The following is a 19,504-nucleotide window of genomic DNA, read 5'->3' as shown; positions in this document are numbered from 1 at the left end:
TATGTCTATATGGTGGGTATTTCTGAAGAGATTGGCATTTGAATTGATGGATTGAGTAAAGATTGCCTATCACCAATATCAGTAGGCACTGTCCCATTTGTTGAAGGCCTGAATAGACCAAGAAGGGTGCTCTCTCTTGCCTGCACACACCCATCTTCTCCAGCCCTTGGGCATGGGGCCCTGACTCTGCAGGCTTTGGACTTGAACTGGAACTTATACCATTGGCTCCCCTGGTTCTCAGGCCTTCAAGTTTGAACTGAAATTATAATACTGACTTTCCTGGGTTTTCAGCTTGTAGACAGCAGATCATAAGATTTCTCAGCTCCCAAAATTGCCTAATAAATCCCTTTCTACATATTTATATCTATCTAACCACTTTTGTTTCTCTAGTAAACACTGACTAATACATCTTACTCTTAATTCTATAAAGGTAACTAAAGACAGAAACATGAAAATTGAGCTAAATTTTGCACTGAGAGATGTTGCAAATAGTGCCACAGTAGAAAAGTACAGAAATGGAAGGCTGATATGCAATGCTACTGTCTCCAGTGCCCTGCATTTCAGCTCTTCAAACATCTAAACTTTTTGCAAGAGGAGAAAAATACTTTTAGTATCAAAGATTGTGCTGAGTTAAATAGCTGGTGAGATCATAATAATGACAATTATTACAATTAGCATATTACAAACATCCAAGGTGAAAAAAACAGCTAATCAAAGAGTCTATGTTATATAGATCTGCTTAAGGAGAAAACTCCAGTACTCTTTTGCCTGGAAAATCCCATGGACGGAGGAGCCTGGCAGGCTTCAGTCCATGGGGTCTCTAAGAGTCCAACACAACTGAGCGACTTCACTTTCACTTTTCACTTTCGTGCATTGGAGAAGGAAATGGCAACCCACTCCAGTGTTCTTGCTTAGAGAATCCCAGGGACGGGGGAGCCTGGTGGGCTGCCGTCTCTGGGGTCACACAGAGTCGGACACAACTGAAGCGACTTAGCAGCAGCAGTTAGCAGCAGCAAGGAAAAAAGGCAAAATAGTCACAAAGAAATATATCAAATTCAATGTGGGATTTGAAAATACTTAATTCAGACTAAGGAAGAGTTAAGGCATAAACTCAAAGCCGTCATTCCTGGAGAGGCACAACAAACATTTATTGTTCTGGTTTAAGCCTCGTAAGTCCAGATTACCTTTCACTGTCCCTAAACAAAACCTTTATCTTTACCTTATCAATTGCCTCATTCAAATTGTACAGTTATACAAACTTTATAGCTAACTGGATTACTCTCTAACATCTGAAATAAACTACACACTGAAGCTCTAATGCATTATAGTATGCTACATACTCCAGGATTAATGTATTGAGTGTGGTTTTTCTTATGGTTACCAAAGGGGAAAGGTGGGGGAGATGTATAAATTAGGAGTTTGGGATTAACATATATACACATTACAGAATAATCAACAAGGACCTGCTGTATAGCACAGAGAACTTCTCGATGTTTTGTAGAAGCCTGGATGGGAAGGAGTTTGTGGGAGAATGGATACATGTATATGTATGGTTGAGTCCCTTTACTGTCCGTCTGAAACTATCACACCATTGTTAAATGGCTATATTCCAATACAAAATAAAAGGTTTACTTAAAAAAACCAAGGACCTGCTGTATAGCACAGGGAACTCTGCTCAATACTCAATAATAACCTAAATGGGAAAAGAATCTTTATATATATATATATATATAGTAAGTCAACTATACTCTGATATACAACATTGTAAGTCAACTATACTCTGATACAAAATTTAAATTAAAAAAAATTTTTAAGAGTATGATTTTATGCAGTTAAGAACATTGAAATCTATAGAAAATCCTAAAATCAAAGATTCAAGTCACAAATCAAGTAAGTTAACTTTTTAGCAGTTGTTATTTCCTTGAAGTGTGCTTTTGTATAGTTAAAAAATAAAATCTCCAGAAAAGTCTCTACTGAAGAGCATTACTACTTACCCTACGGTTTCTCTTTCTTCCCTTCACCCTAAAAAATGCCTAAGAAAGTGGTCAAACTGTCACATCTTGTCACTCACTCTTTGATTTTCCCTAGGACAATGGCTTAGCTAGGAAAGAACAAATTGACTATAGTGGTAAAAAGAGTTTAGTGTGGGGACTTCCCTGGCAGTCCACTGGTTAAGACTGTGCTTCCATTACAGAAAGAATGGGTTTTATCCCTGGTTGGGGAACTAAGATCCCACTTGCTGCATGGTATGGCCAAAATATTTTTAAAAATTAGTTTAGTCTGGAAGCCCATGGTGTGGATTCAAATTTCAAATTAAGCACTTCTTAGTGTGAACTTGGACAAATTACTTACTCTGTGACTTGGTTTTATCACATGGATGATGGGAATAGCAACGGTACCTCCACTATAGAATTGCTATGAAGAATGAATGAACTGATACATGCAGTTTCAGAACCACTTGGGCATATAATAAATGCTCCAAAAATATTATCAGTGGTAAATCATCCACATTTTCTAGTCTTAAAGACAGAATCTTTTTCTTTCTGACCAACTTCACTGCCAAGATGAAGATTGGAGGCCACTTGGCTGGGAATTAAACTGTCATATGAGACCCAAGAGCTCAATTATAAGGATCAACACTGAGTAATATTGACACTTCCTTTAAAGGTGAAGCATCACTCAATTATTCTTTGAGCAATGAGCATATTTTAACAAATATGTGGAATTATGGGTTATGTACTCAGTGAATGCTAATGACTACTTGACCATGGTGAAAAATTCTAATTGAAGACCAAATAAAACTAACTTTCAAAGCTTTCAGAGAAGAACAAATAACTCAGGGACAGGCCAATTACCATTCAGAGACAAGTTGTTTTAAAACAAACAAGGAAGGGACATTAAGAATTATGCAAATAGCAGCTGGTCGAGGCTTATAAAAGGCCCACTGTGGGAGTGTCCATCAAAACTCAAAACTTCTCTTAACAACCCTCCTCTCAACCTAACCTCTGACACCATGGCTTGCTGTTCCACCAGTTTCTGTGGATTTCCCATCTGTTCCACTGCTGGGACCTGTGGCTCCAGCTGCAGCCAGCCAACCTGCTGCCAGACCAGCTGCTGCCAGCCAACTTCCATCCAAACCAGCTGCTGCCAACCAATCTTCATCCAGACCAGCTGCTGCCAGCCAACCTGCCTCCAGACCAGCGGCTGTGAGACCGGCTGTGGCATTGGTGGCAGCATTGGCGGCAGCATTGGCTATGGCCAGGTGGGTAGCAGCGGAGCTGTGAGCAGCCGCACCAGGTGGTGCCGCCCTGACTGCCGCGTGGAGGGCACCAGCCTGCCTCCCTGCTGTGTGGTGAGCTGCACACCCCCATCCTGCTGCCAGCTGTACTATGCCCAGGCCTCCTGCTGCCGCCCATCCTACTGTGGACAGTCCTGCTGCCGCCCAGCCTGCTGCTGCCAGCCCACCTGCATTGAGCCCATCTGTGAGCCCATCTGCTGTGAGCCCACCTGCTAAAAGCCAGGTTGCTGATTTTCAACTTGAAAGTTCAACTTCCAACTCAGTCCATGAAGTAATTATCTCTTCCACCATTCTTGAATCATTAACAAGTTCTTGAACTTTAATCAAAATTTTATGAGGGGTTACCAAATATTTGGGCTTCATAGACTTATCTGATTCCATTCAATACTAGAAAGATGTTGATTTCTCCTCTAAGCTGACCAAAATACAAATATGACCCAATAAATGGGAAAACCAGTTTGAGTCAGGATTGACCTTCAGCAAGCCTCCTCTTCACAGCTCATTGCTGCCAAGGCTGAGGAAGAACCATCTCTCCTTCTCAGATACATTCACCTCCTAAACTCCACCATTTTGCAAATTGCACTTCTTATGAAAAGGGAATAATATACCAAGATCTAATAAAATATATACATTTGATACAGCAAACTTATCTCTTTTTCTTCATTGAGTGTTGCACAAAAGATTCTAATCTGACTGTGATATTCCATGCTATTCTTCTTATACCATGTTAGGAAATATGATCAAATCCAAGAGAGGTTAATCCCCATAAAAAAGCACAAACTAAAAAAAATTGAGGGTTTATCAATAAGGGGGTGATTGAATAAAGTGTTGTATGATCGTACTCTGGAATATTACATGCTACTTAAATGAATAATATGTACAATCAAGATGAAATGGATAAATTTCTAGAAGCACACAACCCACTGAAACTTAATCATGAATAAATAGAAAATCTGAACAGATGTATAATTAATAAGGAGATGGAATCAATAATAAAATTTTTCAACAAAGAAAATTCTGGTACCAGAAGTTTTCACTGGTGAATTTTATAAAACATTTAAGGAAAAATTAAGCACTTGTCCTCCTAAGATTCTTCCAAAAACTTGAAGATAAAGGAACTCTTCTGAATTCATTCTGCAAGACCAGCATTATTCTAATACCAAAGCCAGACAAAGAAAATACAAGAAAGGAAAGTTACAGACCAATATCCCTGATGAATACTGACACAAAACATCTCAATGAAATACTATCAAACAGGATTCAACAGCACATTTAAAAAGACTATACACAATGACCAAATGAGATTTTGTCCTAGGATACAAATATGGTTTAATATATGAAAATCAATCAATGTAATACATCACATAACAGAATTAAGTGAGGGAACATTTGGTTATCTCAATAGATGCAGAAAAAGTATTTGAGGTAATTCAATACCCTTTTGTAATAATAAAAAAAAAAAAAAACACTCAACAAACTAGAACTAGAAGGAAACTGCCTCAGCACAACAAAAGCCATGCATGAGAATCCCACACGAATATCATACTTAACAGTGAAAAACTGAAACCTTTCTTCTAGATCAGGGGCAAGAGAAGGATGTCCACTTTCACTTATTCTATTTAATCATAGTACTAGAAAGCATAACCAGAGCAATTAGGCAAGAAAAAGAAATAAATGTCATAAGATTTACAATTGTCTCTATTTGCAAATGATGTGATATTATAAACAGAAAATCTTAGATTCTACCAAAAAAAATATGTTACAAATTTAGTTAAGTTTTTGGATATGAAATCAATACATAAAGTTTCTTGCACTTCTATACACTAACAACATTCTGTCAGAAAGAAAAATTCAAGAAACAATCCCATTTACAATACCATCAAAGAGAATAAAATACTTATGAATAAACTTATCCAGGAGATGAAAGGTTTGTACACTGAAAAGTGTAAGACGTGAATGAAAGGAACTAAAGAAGATACAAATAAATTAAAGGTAGTCCATGCTCATGGCTGGAAGAATTCATATTGCTTAAATGTCCATACTACCCAAAGCAATCTATAGATCAATGCAATCCTTATTAGAACGTCAATGGCATTTTCCTCAGAGATAGAACAAACTATCCTAAAATCCGTGTGGAACCACAAAAGGCCCTGAATATCCAAAGCAATCTTGAGAAAGAAGAACAAAGCTGGAGGCATCTTACTCCCTGATTTCAAACTACACTACAAAGCTAGAGTAGTCAAAACAGCATGGTACTGACACAAAAGCAGGCATAGAGACAAACATGAAACAGAACAGAGAGCCCAGAAATAACCCTCATCTATATTGTCAAAAGATTTGCAAGAGAGGTGCCAAGAACATTCAGTAGGAAAGGACAATCTTTTCCACAAATGGTGTTGGGAAAACTGGATGTCAACATGCAAAAGAATGAAGTTGGACCTTTATCTTAAAACTTCTACAAAAATTAACTCAAAATGGATCAAAGACTTAAATAAGAGTTAAAACTATAAAATTATCTAAAGAAAACACAGAGGAAAAACTTCATGATACTGCATTTGATGATTTCTTGCATATGACACCAAAAGAATAGGCAACAAAAGTTAAAAATAAACTGAACTACATCAAAATTAAAAACTTCTCTGCATCAAAGGACATGCAAAGAGTCAGACACAACTTAAGTGACTGAACAACAATAGCAATTAACAAAATGAAAGGGCAATCTACAGAATGGGAGAAGATATTTGCAAATCATAGATTGCAGAATATAGAAAGAATCCCTACAACTCAACAAAAGGAACATCAACTCTAAAACAACAACAACAAAATTTGGGCAAAGGACATGAATCCATGTAACTCCAAAGAAGATATACAAATAGCAAAAAAAAAAAAAAAACACATGAAAAGATGCCCAGTATTATTGATAATCAGGAAAATGCAAACCAAAACCACAATGACATACCACCTCACATCTATTTGAATGGCTATTCTTAAAACACTCAAAAAGTATTGGCAAGACATGGAAAAATTGGAACCCTTGTACGCTGCTGGTGGGAATGTAAATGATATACCCACTATGGGAAGCAAATGGCAGTTACTGGAAAAATCAAAAACAGAATTACCATATGATCTAGCAATTGTACTCCTAAGTATACACCCAAAAAACTGAGAGCATGGTCTTGAAGAGGTATTTGTACACTCATGTTCCTGCATGATTAATTATAATAATTAAAAGATGGAAGCAGCCCAAGTGTCATTGATGGATGAATGGATAAACAAATTGTGGAATATGCATATAATGGAATCTTATTCAGCCTTAAAAAAGAAGGAAATTCTGTCACACTTTAAGGTGGCTCAATCTTGAGGACATTATGCTTAGTGAAATAAGCCAGCCACAAAAGGACAAATACTGTATGATTCAACGTAAATGAGGTACAAAGAGTGGTTAAATTCATCAAGACACAGAGTAGGATAATGACTGCCAAGAGTTTGGGGAGGGGAGAATGGGGAAGGGGTATTTAATGGATACAGAGTTTCCGTTTTGTAAGACAAAAAGAGTTCTGGAGATGGACTGCACAACAATGTGAACATGCTGAACACTAGAAGAATGAACTACTAAAATTTGTTAAGATGGTAAATTTTATGTTATGTATATTTTATTTAAAAATTTTAATAATAAATAGGTATAGTGTGTTAGTTGTTCAGCCGTATCAACTCTTTGCAACCCCATGGACTGTAGCCTGCCAGGCTCCTCTGTCCTTGGAGTTCTCCAGGCAAGATTACTGGAGTTGGTATCTTCCCAGCCCAGGGATCAAAAGCAGGTCTCTTGCATTGCACAAATAGATATAAGAGACTCCAACTCTACTAAGTTAAATGATATATATGTGCATACTCTGGTTTATGTTTGCAGAAGCAGGGAGAAATGTGACAGAGTGTGCCCTAAAACTGTTAATATTGATTATCTCTGAAGTACTAGTTTTGGGAGGGATGTGTTATGTTTTGGGAAAAGGGAGAATAACATTAACTTTTCTTTATATGTCTGCATACTGTTTGACTTATTAAAATGTGTATTCATTACTATCTTATTATTTTTAAATTAGCAGAGTCAGAAAACAATCTACAGGAAAAGTCACGAAGGGTTTCAGTTGAGAATATGTACATTAATAACAAAAATACTAGAGAGCTGAGGATCCTGTAGCTTACACAAATGGAGCATAGATCCTGTATTCTAATTCACTAATAAGGAGGAAAGAATTGAAGCTGTATTTATGTCCAATTTTTAATTTTTATATCTAAAAAAAAAAAAACAAATGGAGCATAGAAAGGCATACTTCTTTCAATGTTGATGACTCAGGTGATAGTTTGTGTTTTGATGACACTAAAGGTAGCCATTCCAAGTCTGGACAAATTGTTTACAAAATCACGATCCTTAATTGAATGACCACTTAGGAAGGGGATGTTCAGTTTAGACAAACGCTGCCTAAAGGTTATCGAAGGACATTTATGACAAAGCAAGCCAGGGCAACGGTTAGCCAAAGTCTAATCTATCACACAACTTCCATAATGAGCCTTGGCTTGACCCAAAGGGCAAAGAAGAAACATAATGAGATTTAATTGAACAATGACAAAAGCAGGCTATTCAAAATGCTATTTATAACCTTCTTAACAACTCAAACGTTAGCCAATCAGAGACTGACTCTGCAATGGTATCCAGGAAAAATGCTAAATGTTAGGAAAATGACATGGCTCTACAGGATATATAAAAGGACAGATGTAGAAGGTGCAGCCAAAACTCAAAAACTTCTTTTAACAACCCTCCTCTCTCAACTCCTGACACCATGGCCTGCTGTTCCACTAGCTTCTGTGGATTTCCCATCTGTTCCACTGGTGGAAACTGTGGCTCCAGCTGCAGCCAGCCAACCTGCTGCCAGACCAGTTGCTGCCAGCCAATCTCCATCCAGACCAGCTGCTGCCAGCCAACCTGCCTCCAGACCAGCGGCTGTGAGACCGGCTGTGGCATTGGTGGCAGCATTGGAGGCAGCATTGGCTATGGCCAGGTGGGTAGCAGCGGAGCTGTGAGCAGCCGCACCAGGTGGTGCCGCCCTGACTGCCGTGTGGAAGGCACCAGCCTGCCTCCCTGCTGTGTGGTGAGCTGCACAACCCCCTCCTGCTGCCAGCTGTACTATGCCCAGGCCTCCTGCTGCCGCCCATCCTACTGTGGACAGTCCTGCTGCCGCCCAGCCTGCTGCTGCCAGCCCACCTGCATTGAGCCCATCTGTGAGCCCATCTGCTGTGAGCGCACCTGCTAAAAGCAAGGCTGCTGATTACTTAAGAATGAAAGGGGAGCAGAACAAACCTGTGCTGGTCTCTGAGGAACCGTTCAATTTTTCTTGGATTATAAGTATCGCGAAGTTTCTAAGCTGCTCAGAAATGAAAGTCTTAGGACACTTTTGAATGTTCTGCAATAGCGCACTGAAAACGCCTCAATCACGGTGTCTGGATTTCCTGCCTTGCTTGGGCAGAGTACCAGACTCGAGTAGCTCTTCATTTCAGTGACATCTCTGATCTCTTTCCTCTCTCTTGATTCCCACATATTTTCAGACCTGCCTTATCCTTCAATATCCCCTGTTAATTTCAAATAAAATATTTAAACTTGCAAAGCAAACTGAGTTATTTTCTTCCTTCTACCTTCAACTTTATCCACCTTTAGCTGAGTTCAAGAAGATTGAATTTGACAGTAATGCTAAGGCATGAACATAAAGTCTAAGCCAGAGAGTTTAAATACAAATTACATTATACTTAAATCTATTGCTTAGCAAAATGCTCTATGCATTAAATAATCTTTGTAGTTGTTCAAATACTTACCTGATGTAATCTGTTGTGAAAAGAAAGAAAGTGAAGTCACTCAGTCGTGTCTGACTCTTTGCAACCCTATGGACTGTAGCCCACCAGAGTCCTCTATCCATGGGGATTCTCCAGGCAAGAATACTGGAGTGGGTTGCCATTTCCTTCTCCAGGGGATCTTGCCAATCCAGAGATCAAACCTGGGTCTCCCACATTGTAGGCAGACTCTTTACCCTCTGAGCCACCAAGCCCTTTTTACCTAACATTTTCAGATTGATCAAAGCTATAGACGTAATCCTATCATATTTTAATCTCCTTCTACTTAATATACTAGATGTTCTCCTTCATGCAGGCCCCATATCTAAAGAAATTGTATTACCTATTAACTAGATTTCAAAATATCAACCAGATACTATCAGATACCATCTATTTTCCAAGATCATTTATGTTCAGTTCCTATACCTTAGCCTATTCTATTCACTGATTCCCAAATTGTTCTCTAAGTTTCAAACCCAACACTAACCGCCATTAACTATATTTTTATGGTGTATCTATGGTCTCGATGAGAATAGAACAAATAGCTGCCGAGATAGCCAGTGAGTTCTGCCATCACCATTCTAATGGATGTGTCAGACACTTTCATTAGAAATCTTAAACAACTATGTATTGTATACTTTGCAACCCAATCTGAAAAATGTTCTCAATAAATGCACACACATCTGGAACAAAAAATACCTCTTACCATTTAATTTTTAAGTTCTTAAGTATGTGAGCACAATATAAAAAACACAATAGGACAAAACATAGAACACGTTGAGAACAATATTTTTGAGACAATTACAAGCTCCCAGCACTCACCTCTATCCTTCAGTTGGTGGCAGTGATAGGTCACACACAAGATTACTTATTTCAGAGAAGAATAAAGCAGATACAGTGCACCCTACAAAATGTCAGAGCTTATCGATGCTTTTTCTTAAGACTTAGTTCAACTATTAAATACAAAAAGATGTCAGCTTTTCCTGTTCTCTTTTGACAATAATAAGGACTGCTTCATGAGAGGCACTACAACTTAAAAGTTCTATTTAATCATTTATAAGTGGTATAGACACCCATGAATCATGCCTTTTACTCCACCCATTGAAAAGCAGATTCAGTAAACATTTATTAAGGTTCTACCAGAAGCAAAGCACTGTGTTGGTTATCTTTCTATATACTATATCATTTGGTTCACAAGGAAATATTTCTGGCCTGGAATACAAGTAATATTTACACATTTCAAATTGGTTGAAATCAAAGGGAAAATGATGGTTATTTATTTGAGGTCGGAATAAATGAGTTGGAAGCTTTTAATTATGTCTGACCAAAGGTACCTTTCAATTCAGTGGATGTCTTGATGTTCTCAATTCAAGAGAATTCAGTCTATATATTCAAGAGGAAAAAAAAATAGCTAAAAACAGCACAATTACTCTTATCCTTAGAGACCTGGACAGAGAAGCACACGGAATAACTACCTCTACAAAATGAGGGTGTTGACGTGCACGAAAATGGGAGGGCTCTTTGAACATGGAAAACCACAAACTTATTCCAAAGAGCAAAGGACCAATATGAGGAGTCCAAATAAAACCATAAAACGAAGTAATTTCTAAACTGCTGCCCATAATGTATCATAGGTATTTCAATGTAAGCCAATCAGAGGACCACTGAAAAACAAATTTATACAAAAACAAGGAAGATATGCTAAGAATTTTATAAATAGCTGCTGGTCCACATATATAAAAGGCCTTACACAGAAGTCACCACCCAAAATCCTCCAAGCATTGCAATTCTCAGCCCAACTCCTGACACCATGGCCTGTTGCTCCACCAGCTTCTGTGGATTTCCCACTTGCTCCACTGGTGGGACCTGTGGTGCCAACTTTTGCCAGCCAACCTGCTGCCAGACCAGTTGCTGCCAGCCAACCTGCCTCCAGACCAGCGGCTGTGAGACCGGCTGTGGCATTGGTGGCAGCATTGGCGGCAGCATTGGCTATGGCCAGGTGGGTAGCAGTGGAGCTGTGAGCAGCCGTACCAGGTGGTGCCGCCCTGACTGCCGTGTGGAGGGCACCAGCCTGCCTCCCTGCTGTGTGGTGAGCTGCACACCCCCCTCCTGCTGCCAGCTGTACTATGCCCAGGCCTCCTGCTGCCGCCCATCCTACTGTGGACAGTCCTGCTGCCGCCCAGCCTGCTGCTGCCAGCCCACCTGCATTGAGCCCATCTGTGAGCCCATCTGCTGTGAGCCCACCTGCTAAAAGCCACATTGCTCATTTAAAATTTCCCAGGACACAGTATCTCTGAACAATTTATCGCCTCAACCATCCATGGACAACTAACAAGTTCTTAGTCTCCCATTTGGGTTTTTGTTATGGGCACTACCAAGTATATGAATTCTATCTGATTTCATTCTACAATGAATATCTTGACTTTCCACGGCAGACGCGGCATACCACCTGCTCATCATCAAATTGCTTTGGTTATACTATTTCTCATTTTCATGCAAGGTTGAATATTGCTGACATATTGTGGAATTCATCCTTTTGAACTGTCCACAAGCCTATTTCTCCTGCTTTATGATCTATTTCTAGCTTCTGTTTGTCCCCAAATTTTTCCAACATCAAAGGCACCAGAGTATAGCTAAGTGACATCTTCAGATGTCACTGATGAGAATAGAAGCTCTTCACCCAATGTTCAGCTTCTAAGAAGGAGACGAGACTTTTCCATATTTCAGCATCTGATTCCATCCTCCCCTTTGCCTGTTGGCTATTTCAATTATATCTGTGATTCAGTATCTTCTGTAATTTCTTAATAAATGTTACATACTGGGCAAAGAAATCATGGTCTTTGTGTCCACTTACACATAAAATGGGTTAATTTCTTCTGATTCAAAGATGCCTATTTTAAAGAAATACATTTGTTTCCTTCTGAAAGGGACTGAAGTCATATACAGTGTAATCATTTAGTCATTTCTTCAGTAAAAATTTATTGACCACCACTTCTAAAGCAGGAACTAAGAAGATCAGAAAGATGGAAAATTAGTTCTTATTCTTGAGGACTTTACTATCCAACAAGAAAAAAGCATATGTGTGAAAGTAGTTACATACAATATGACAAGATAAACTGCATTCTCTTAGCAGTTGATAGAAGAAACTCCCTGTGTCTCAGGGGCAGACAGTTTTGTGGCCAGTATCCCTTGACAGTGAACTTTTTTTTTTTTCAAACCTGGCTGTATTTTTTTATTTTATTTATGTATTTATTTTATTTTGGGGGCAGGCTAATTACTTTACAATATTGTAGTGGTTTTTGCCATATATTGACACAAATCAGCCATGGGTTTACATGTGTTCCCCATCCTGAACCCCCCTCCCACCTCCCTCCCCATCCCATCCCTCTGGGTCATCCCAGTGCACCAGCCCCGAGCACCCTGTATCATGCATTGAACCTGGACAGTGAACTTTCAACAGGTACATCCACATGGGAAGAAGTGTGTTGGCAACCCCAAAAGCCCAGAGAAGGATGTAAAATAAATTACACATGAAACAAAGAGAGGAACATTTTTACTCCATAAAGGGAGTGAGAACAAAAAGAGAGAGGAGAGATCTAGTCAGGAAGTTATGAACATTACTCTATTTTTTGTCCTTTCCCATTAAATTACCAAACTCACAAAATTCTCATGTATAGATCATCTTTCCTATGAAAACCAGTGAAGGAAGTCAGATTTCTGTCTGGATTGATTCAAGGGAAGATGGAGTTCAGCCCAGGAGCCAGACAGAAAAGTGGGACCACAAGAAAGTAATGCCTCAGGAACTCTCAGAAATTGTAGAGGTGATTTTGATAGGCATTACTGTGGAAAGTAACATCGTGGTTATGTAGACTTCAGAGAAAACAGAAGAACCAGCAACAGGATTTCAAAAAGGAAGTGATCACTTTGGAACAAGAAGGGAGTATCCTGGGGGAAAGCATCAGAGAAGGCTTCACAAGGAGGTGATCTTTGAAGTGGGCCTTGAAAGTCATTCTAAATGTAAGGAAAAGAGTTAAACACCTTGTCAGTTGTATCACTAGCAAATACTTTTTTTCCATTTGGTAGGTTGTCTTTTCATTTTGTCAATGTTTTCCTTTGTTGTGCAAAATCTTTTAAATTTAAGTTATTTATTGGTTTGTATTTGATTTTATTTCTTTTGCCTTAGGACACAGATCCAAAAAAAATATTACACTGGCTTATGCCAAAGAGTGTTCTGCCAATATTCTCTTCTAGAAATTTTAAAGTTTCTGATCTTACATTTAGGTGATTTTGAGTTTATTTTTGTATATAGTGTGAGCAAATGTTCTCATATCATTCTTTTATGTGATATGTAAAAAATACATGATATTTTACATGATATGATATAATATGTCCACCCAACCTGTTCAGTTTTACCAGCACCACTTATTAAAAAGACAGTATTTCTTCCCTGCATATTTTTGCCTCCTTTGTGATAGATTAATTGATCATAGGTTCATAGGCTTATTTCTGGGCTCTCTATTTTGTTTCTTTGATCTATGTATCTGTTTTTCTGTGCCATAGCCATGCCATTTTGATTCCTATAGCTTTGTAGTATTGTCTGAAGTCAGGAAGAGTGACACTTTCAGCTTTGTTCTTTTTTCTCAAGATTGCCTTGGCAATTCTGGGTCTTTCGTGGTTCCATATAAACTTTAGGATTATTTGTTCTAGTTCTATGAAAAGTGTCATGGGTATTTCGATAAGGGTCACATTAAACCTGTATGATTTTAAATTGTTTTTTTTAATGTTCCCTTTCTGATAGACTATTATTAGCATATAGAAAAAACAACAGATTTCTGTGTATTAATCTTGTATTCTGCAACTTGATTGAATTCATTCATTAGTTTTATTACTTATCAGTGGAGACTTTTGGGTCTTCTGTATCAGGTATCATGTCATCTACAAATAGTGACAGCTTTACTTCTTCTCTTCCAGTTTGGATGCCTTTTGTTTCTTTTTCTCATCTGATTGCTGTGGCTAGGACTTCCAGTACTGTGTTAAGTAGAAAACGGTGAGAGCAGGCATCCTTGTCTTGTTCCTGAATTTAGAGGAAATATATTCAACATTTCACTGTTGAGTATGATGTTAGGTGTGGATTTGTCATAAACGGCCCTTTACTATATTGAGATATGTTCCCTCTGTGGAAACTTTTTTTGATGAGAGTTTTTACCAAGAGTGACTATCAGATCAGATCAGATCAGATCAGTTGCTCAGTCGTGTCCGACTCTTTGCAGCCCCATGAATCGCAGCACGCCAGGCCTCCCTGTCCATCACCAACTCCCGGAGTTCACTCAGACTCACATCCATCGAGTCAGTGATGTCATCCAGCCATCTCATCCTCTGTCATCTTCTTCTCCTCCTGCCCCTAATCCCTCCCAGCATCAGAGTCTTTTCCAATGACTCAACTCTTCGCATGAGGTGGCCAAAGTACTGGAGTTTCAGCTTCAGCATCATTCCTTCCAAAGAAATCCCAGGGCTGATCTCCTTCAGAATGGACTGGTTGGATCTCCTTGCAGTCCAAGGGACTCTCAAGAGTCTTCTCCAACACCACAGTTCAAAAGCATCAATTCTTTGGCACTCAGCCTTCTTCACAGTCCATCTCTCTCAGCAAAGTGGATGGACCCAGAGAATATTAAGCTTTAGTGAAATGAATCAAAGAAAAAAAGATAAATACTGTATCCTTGACATACCATCAAGTAATTTATCTCCTGAATATTTACTCAATAAGCTAAAAACTTAAGCACATGATGGACCTAACACATAAACGTTTATAACAGGTTTATTTGTAATTTCCAAAAATTATAAGCAGTCAAAATGTTCTTCAAGACACAAATGGATAAACAAATTGTCTTATATGAATACAATAAAATACTACTTCTTTATTTTAAAAAAATGACTTATCAAGCCACAGAACGACATGGAAGAATCCTAAATTCAAATTGCTAAATGAGAGTAGCCAATTTGAAAAGGTTACATACTATGTGATTCCAGCTAAATGACATTCTGAAAAAGACAAAACTATAGAGATGATAAAAAGCCGTCAAAGTGTCCTTGCCTACTATGCCCTGCAGATGCCTGTAGTCCAACACTGAAATACAAGTTTGCATGCCAGCTCAGTCACTAAGTCGTATCTGACTCTTTGTGACCCCACAGACTACAGCCCACCAGGCTCTTGTGTCCATAGGATTCTCCAAGCAAGAAAACTCGGTGTGGCTTGCCATTCCTGCTCCAGGAGATCTTGCCGACCCATGGATCAAACTCAAGTCTCCTGCATCTCCTGCATTGTCAGGCAGATTCTTTACCACTGAGCCACCTGTGAAGCCCGAAATACAAGCTGTGGATTTAAAAAAATAAAATTGCAGGAATAAAAAGATGCAGGAATGGTCTATGAAATCCAAACATGAGCCAGATGTGAGCTTCTGAGAAAGCTTCTCTTGTTGATAAGAGACACATATTGCTGGTGCTCCCACTTGCTCTTCAACCCTGACTCTTTGTACTTTAAATGATTCCCAGAGCTACAAAATCCCAAGAGAATGGAAGAAGCACTGATCCTGACAGCTGAACCTCTGAACCAATGCCTCCCTGTGAGAATAGGTCCTTTGATTAAGCCAGTATTTGTTGGCTTTTCTAAAACTGGAAACCTAGAACATTCCTTACTGTTACACTAAGCAATAGACTGCAGTAAGCTTTCAAAATGGTAGCTTCCTATATCTGACACCTAAGAGTACTTGAGATTCATAAGTTGAGTGATGTCCAAAGGACATCAATCATAGATGCTAAAGCAATAGTGGGGAATGTTTTTATTGATGTTCATTGACCATAATATGAGTAGGTAGATAACAATGGAGGGACAACAGGCAGGAAAAAGATGAGGAAGAATGATGGTGAAGACACACATGCAGGAGAAAGATGAGAACCAACGTGACCTTACTTATTACCACATGCGGTGCCACATGCTAACTATATTTCATGTGAACTTTATTTCATTTAATACTTACTACAATCCTGTGAAGTAGATATTGTTATTCTGTCTTGTAGCTGAGAAAAGTACATATAAAGAAAGCTAAATAGCTTGTTTAAGTCACATATTCTTATAAGTAAAAACAAAACAGAAACGAGAAAACTGAAATCGGAACTCAATTCTGCCTGACTCCAAAATTCACAGAGACTAAAGTTAGGAATTAGACGTAAATAAAAGCATGCTGAGGCTCAGTAGATTTTTAAGACAGCTATTTTGGAAGCTCTGGGCTTCAGAATATGTTCCTTCTTTGAGCCCGTTGTTAGGTTATTGTCTCTCAGCCCATCTGGATAATCCAGAGCACTGTCCACATTTTAAAGTCAACTGATTAGTCACCTTAACTACATCTGCAAAGTCCCTTTTGTAGTATAAAGTAACAAATTCATAGGCCTAAACAATGGTTCAGAGGTCGTGGAGATCAAAATTCTGCCCACCACAAGGATTACTAGACACTGAGATGACACTAAATTCTAGAGACCCAAAATGTCATTCTGATCCACCAGTGAAACAAATTTCACCTCTCCCAAATGGGCATACCAAAATTACAACTATTTATAGAATAACTTTCAGGTGAAAAAGACCTGAAGACTAGAAAGATTTGCTACAACTAAATATACTAAGAAGGAACCACAATGAGATGGGTAGGAGGGCAGAGATGTAGTAGAGTCAAGATCCAAACCCCCAGGTGAGTGACCCACAAATGGGAGGACAATCACAATTCAGAAATTCTCCCCAAGGAGCAAAGGGTCTGAGTCCCCAATTGGGCTCCCCAGCCAGGGAGTCCTCTACTAGGAAGATGAATCTCTAGAATGTCTGGCTTTGAAGGCCAACAAAGCTCAAGAACAGGAGAGCCAGAGGACAGTCAGAAACAGAGGCTCTGCTCTGAAAGGGTGAACACAAAACTTCACATGATCCAAGTCCCAGCACAGAGGCAGTTAAGTTGAAAAGAAGCACGGTTCAGATCTACCTGCTGATCTCAGAGAGCCTCCTAGGGAGGCAGGAGGCAATGGGACTCTCCCTGGAAAACACAGACTATGACAGCAGCATTTTTGGAGAACTGCTCCGAATGCTACCAAGTGCGGTTTTGAAATCCTCACTACCAAGAGCAATTTTGAAATCCTCCCTCTAGCCAACTAGCTACAGGGGCTTACCTGACTACCAGGGGGCTGACACCAGTCCTGAGAGCTCCTTGGCCATACGGCCAGCCATGGGGGGACCTGGACCAACCCTTAGCTAAGTCTTCTGATGGCTGGTTGATAGTTGGAGTCTGAAAGCTGTTTTATCTTATTATATATACAACTTTTGTATGAAGAGGGGTGAAGGAAATAACTTTCATTTCTGATTTTATTTATTAGAGTCCTCTTTTTTCTGAGTCTAGCTAAATATTTATCCATTTTGTTTATCTTTACAAAGAATCAGCTCTTAGTTTCATTGATCTTCTCTATTCTTCTCTTAGTGTCTATTTCATTTCTTTCCACTCTAGTTATTTTTCCTTTCCTTCTACTAACTTTGGGTTTTGTTTGTTCTTTTTCTAGTTCTTTTAAGTATATGGAGAGGTTGTTTATTTGAATTTTTTCCTGTTTCCTGAGGTCAGTTTATATCACTATAAACTTCACTTTTAGTACTGCTTTTGCTGTGTGACTTAGATTTTGGATCACTGTCTTTTCCATTTTCATTTTTCTCCAGGTGAATTTTACTTTCTCTTTGATGTCTTCAGAGACCTACTGGTTATTTTATTAAGATGTGGTTTAGTATCTCAGAGATTTATACTTCCCACTTTCCTTGTAGCATTATTCACAGTATCCATGACAGGGACATAACGTAAATGTCCATCAACAGATGGAGAAAGAAGATGTGGTGTTTATATACAATGGAATATTATCCAGCCTTTAAAAAGAAGGAAATCATGTGACTTACAACATGAATGAACCTGTAGGACATTATGATAAATAAGCCAGACATAGAAGAGCAAATACCAGATGATTGCACATATACGATGAATCAAAACTCATAGAAGTAAAGAGTAGAATGCTTGTTACCAGAGGTTGGTGGTGGGTGAATTGGGGAGATGATGGTGAAGCGGCAAAAGTTTCTCTTATGCAAAATGAATGAACTTCTTTATTTGAAGTTTCATTTATTCTTAGAGACCCACTGTGCACTACAGGGTCTATAGTTAACAATACTGTACTCTATACTTATAGACTCAGTGAAAGGAAAGATATTAAGTTTTGTTATCACAAAAAAAGTACAGAAGGATATTTTTGGAATGGATATATTTATAGCTTTGCTATGTATATTAGATATATATAGCTTTGTATGTCAATTGTATCTTAATAAGTGTTTTTTATCGAACAGATAAATGAGGTTTAATAGCTTACTTATAGTCACACAGCTCATACATAAAATCTGAACTATGAACCAAACTCTGACTCTAAAGCTCATGAAGAGACAATGAAATAAGAAGGCCGGTGTAGGGAGATTCAACTGATTTAAAGATGGCTGTTGTGGGAGCTGTGGGGTTCTCTGTGCCAGCTGTGAAGTTGTTATCTCTCAGCTTCACACCCTCCCTTCAATACTCAGCTTTGCCATGCTGTGATAGGGCTCTGCCAGTTTCATTGTGACTTCACCCAGCTGCTCTGTGTCAGGCTTTGCCACTAGAGGGTGACAGAGGAAAACTGCAAAGCTGGAGGAAGAGGGGATGATCCTTTCTTTCTGCTTTCTTCTACTTAACTGGGGCTTCCTCTATGCTAGTGGTTCTGAGGCTTATGACCCCAGTAACTTCTCTTCACTCCAGTATCAACAGATGTTTTTCCATTGCAGGCACCTAAAATTTGGTTTTGCAGTTTAGAATCATCAGCACCAGTCAGGTCCCTAAAATGCCTTGTTTTCAGCTCTACAGGATGACCTCCTCTCTAAATTTCTAAGTTTTAATTCCTTCCCTTTTCCTTTCAAAAGAAAATATTCCTAACGGATTTCTGAATTCTTACATTTATACTATCTCAATGTCTCTGTTTTTATTCTTTTAGCTACCTAACAACTTAGTTAAGAAAACTTAGGGTTATCAGAGGGTAAGAAGAGAAGGGATAAAATTGGAAGATTAGGACTAACATATACACACTACTATATATAAAACAGATAACTAATAAGGACCTATATGGGAAAAAAATCTTAAAAAGAGTGGAGATATATATATATATATATATATATATATATATATATAACTGATTTCACTTTGCTGCACACCTTAAGCTAACACATCATAAATCAACTAAACT

At 38.7% G+C, this 19,504-nt stretch overlaps 3 protein-coding genes across 3 annotated transcripts; all 3 read left to right on the top strand.

The window, feature by feature from the left end:
* Nucleotides 1-2,975: 2,975 nt before the first annotated feature.
* LOC113878512 (keratin, high-sulfur matrix protein, B2B) lies at nucleotides 2,976-3,943 on the top strand. The gene has a single exon (XM_027519673.1). It carries the CDS (start codon nucleotides 3,014-3,016, stop codon nucleotides 3,512-3,514), a length of 501 nt encoding a protein of 166 aa, XP_027375474.1. The 5' UTR covers nucleotides 2,976-3,013; the 3' UTR covers nucleotides 3,515-3,943.
* A 4,168-nt stretch (nucleotides 3,944-8,111) lies between these two features.
* On the top strand, nucleotides 8,112-8,960 carry LOC113877017 (keratin, high-sulfur matrix protein, B2C-like). The gene has a single exon (XM_027516689.1). The coding sequence runs from the start codon at nucleotides 8,134-8,136 to the stop codon at nucleotides 8,602-8,604; it is 471 nt and encodes a 156-aa protein (XP_027372490.1). The 5' UTR covers nucleotides 8,112-8,133; the 3' UTR covers nucleotides 8,605-8,960.
* Nucleotides 8,961-10,932: 1,972 nt separating this feature from the next.
* LOC113878555 (keratin, high-sulfur matrix protein, B2A-like) lies at nucleotides 10,933-11,843 on the top strand. Its single transcript, XM_027519753.1, has one exon. The coding sequence runs from the start codon at nucleotides 10,986-10,988 to the stop codon at nucleotides 11,424-11,426; it is 441 nt and encodes a 146-aa protein (XP_027375554.1). The 5' UTR covers nucleotides 10,933-10,985; the 3' UTR covers nucleotides 11,427-11,843.
* Nucleotides 11,844-19,504: the final 7,661 nt, after the last annotated feature.

This window comes from Bos indicus x Bos taurus, chromosome 19 (assembly GCF_003369695.1).
Source record: "Bos indicus x Bos taurus breed Angus x Brahman F1 hybrid chromosome 19, Bos_hybrid_MaternalHap_v2.0, whole genome shotgun sequence".
In the NCBI taxonomy this organism is placed as follows: domain Eukaryota; kingdom Metazoa; phylum Chordata; class Mammalia; order Artiodactyla; family Bovidae; genus Bos; species Bos indicus x Bos taurus.
This window is presented reverse-complemented; position numbering and strand designations above follow the sequence as displayed.

Excerpts from the sequence above, each read along its gene's own strand:
- LOC113878512 (XM_027519673.1), top strand. The coding sequence starts at position 3,014 with ATGGCTTGCTGTTCCACCAGTTTCTGTGGATTTCCCATCTGTTCCACT.
- LOC113877017 (XM_027516689.1), top strand. The coding sequence starts at position 8,134 with ATGGCCTGCTGTTCCACTAGCTTCTGTGGATTTCCCATCTGTTCCACT.
- LOC113878555 (XM_027519753.1), top strand. The coding sequence starts at position 10,986 with ATGGCCTGTTGCTCCACCAGCTTCTGTGGATTTCCCACTTGCTCCACT.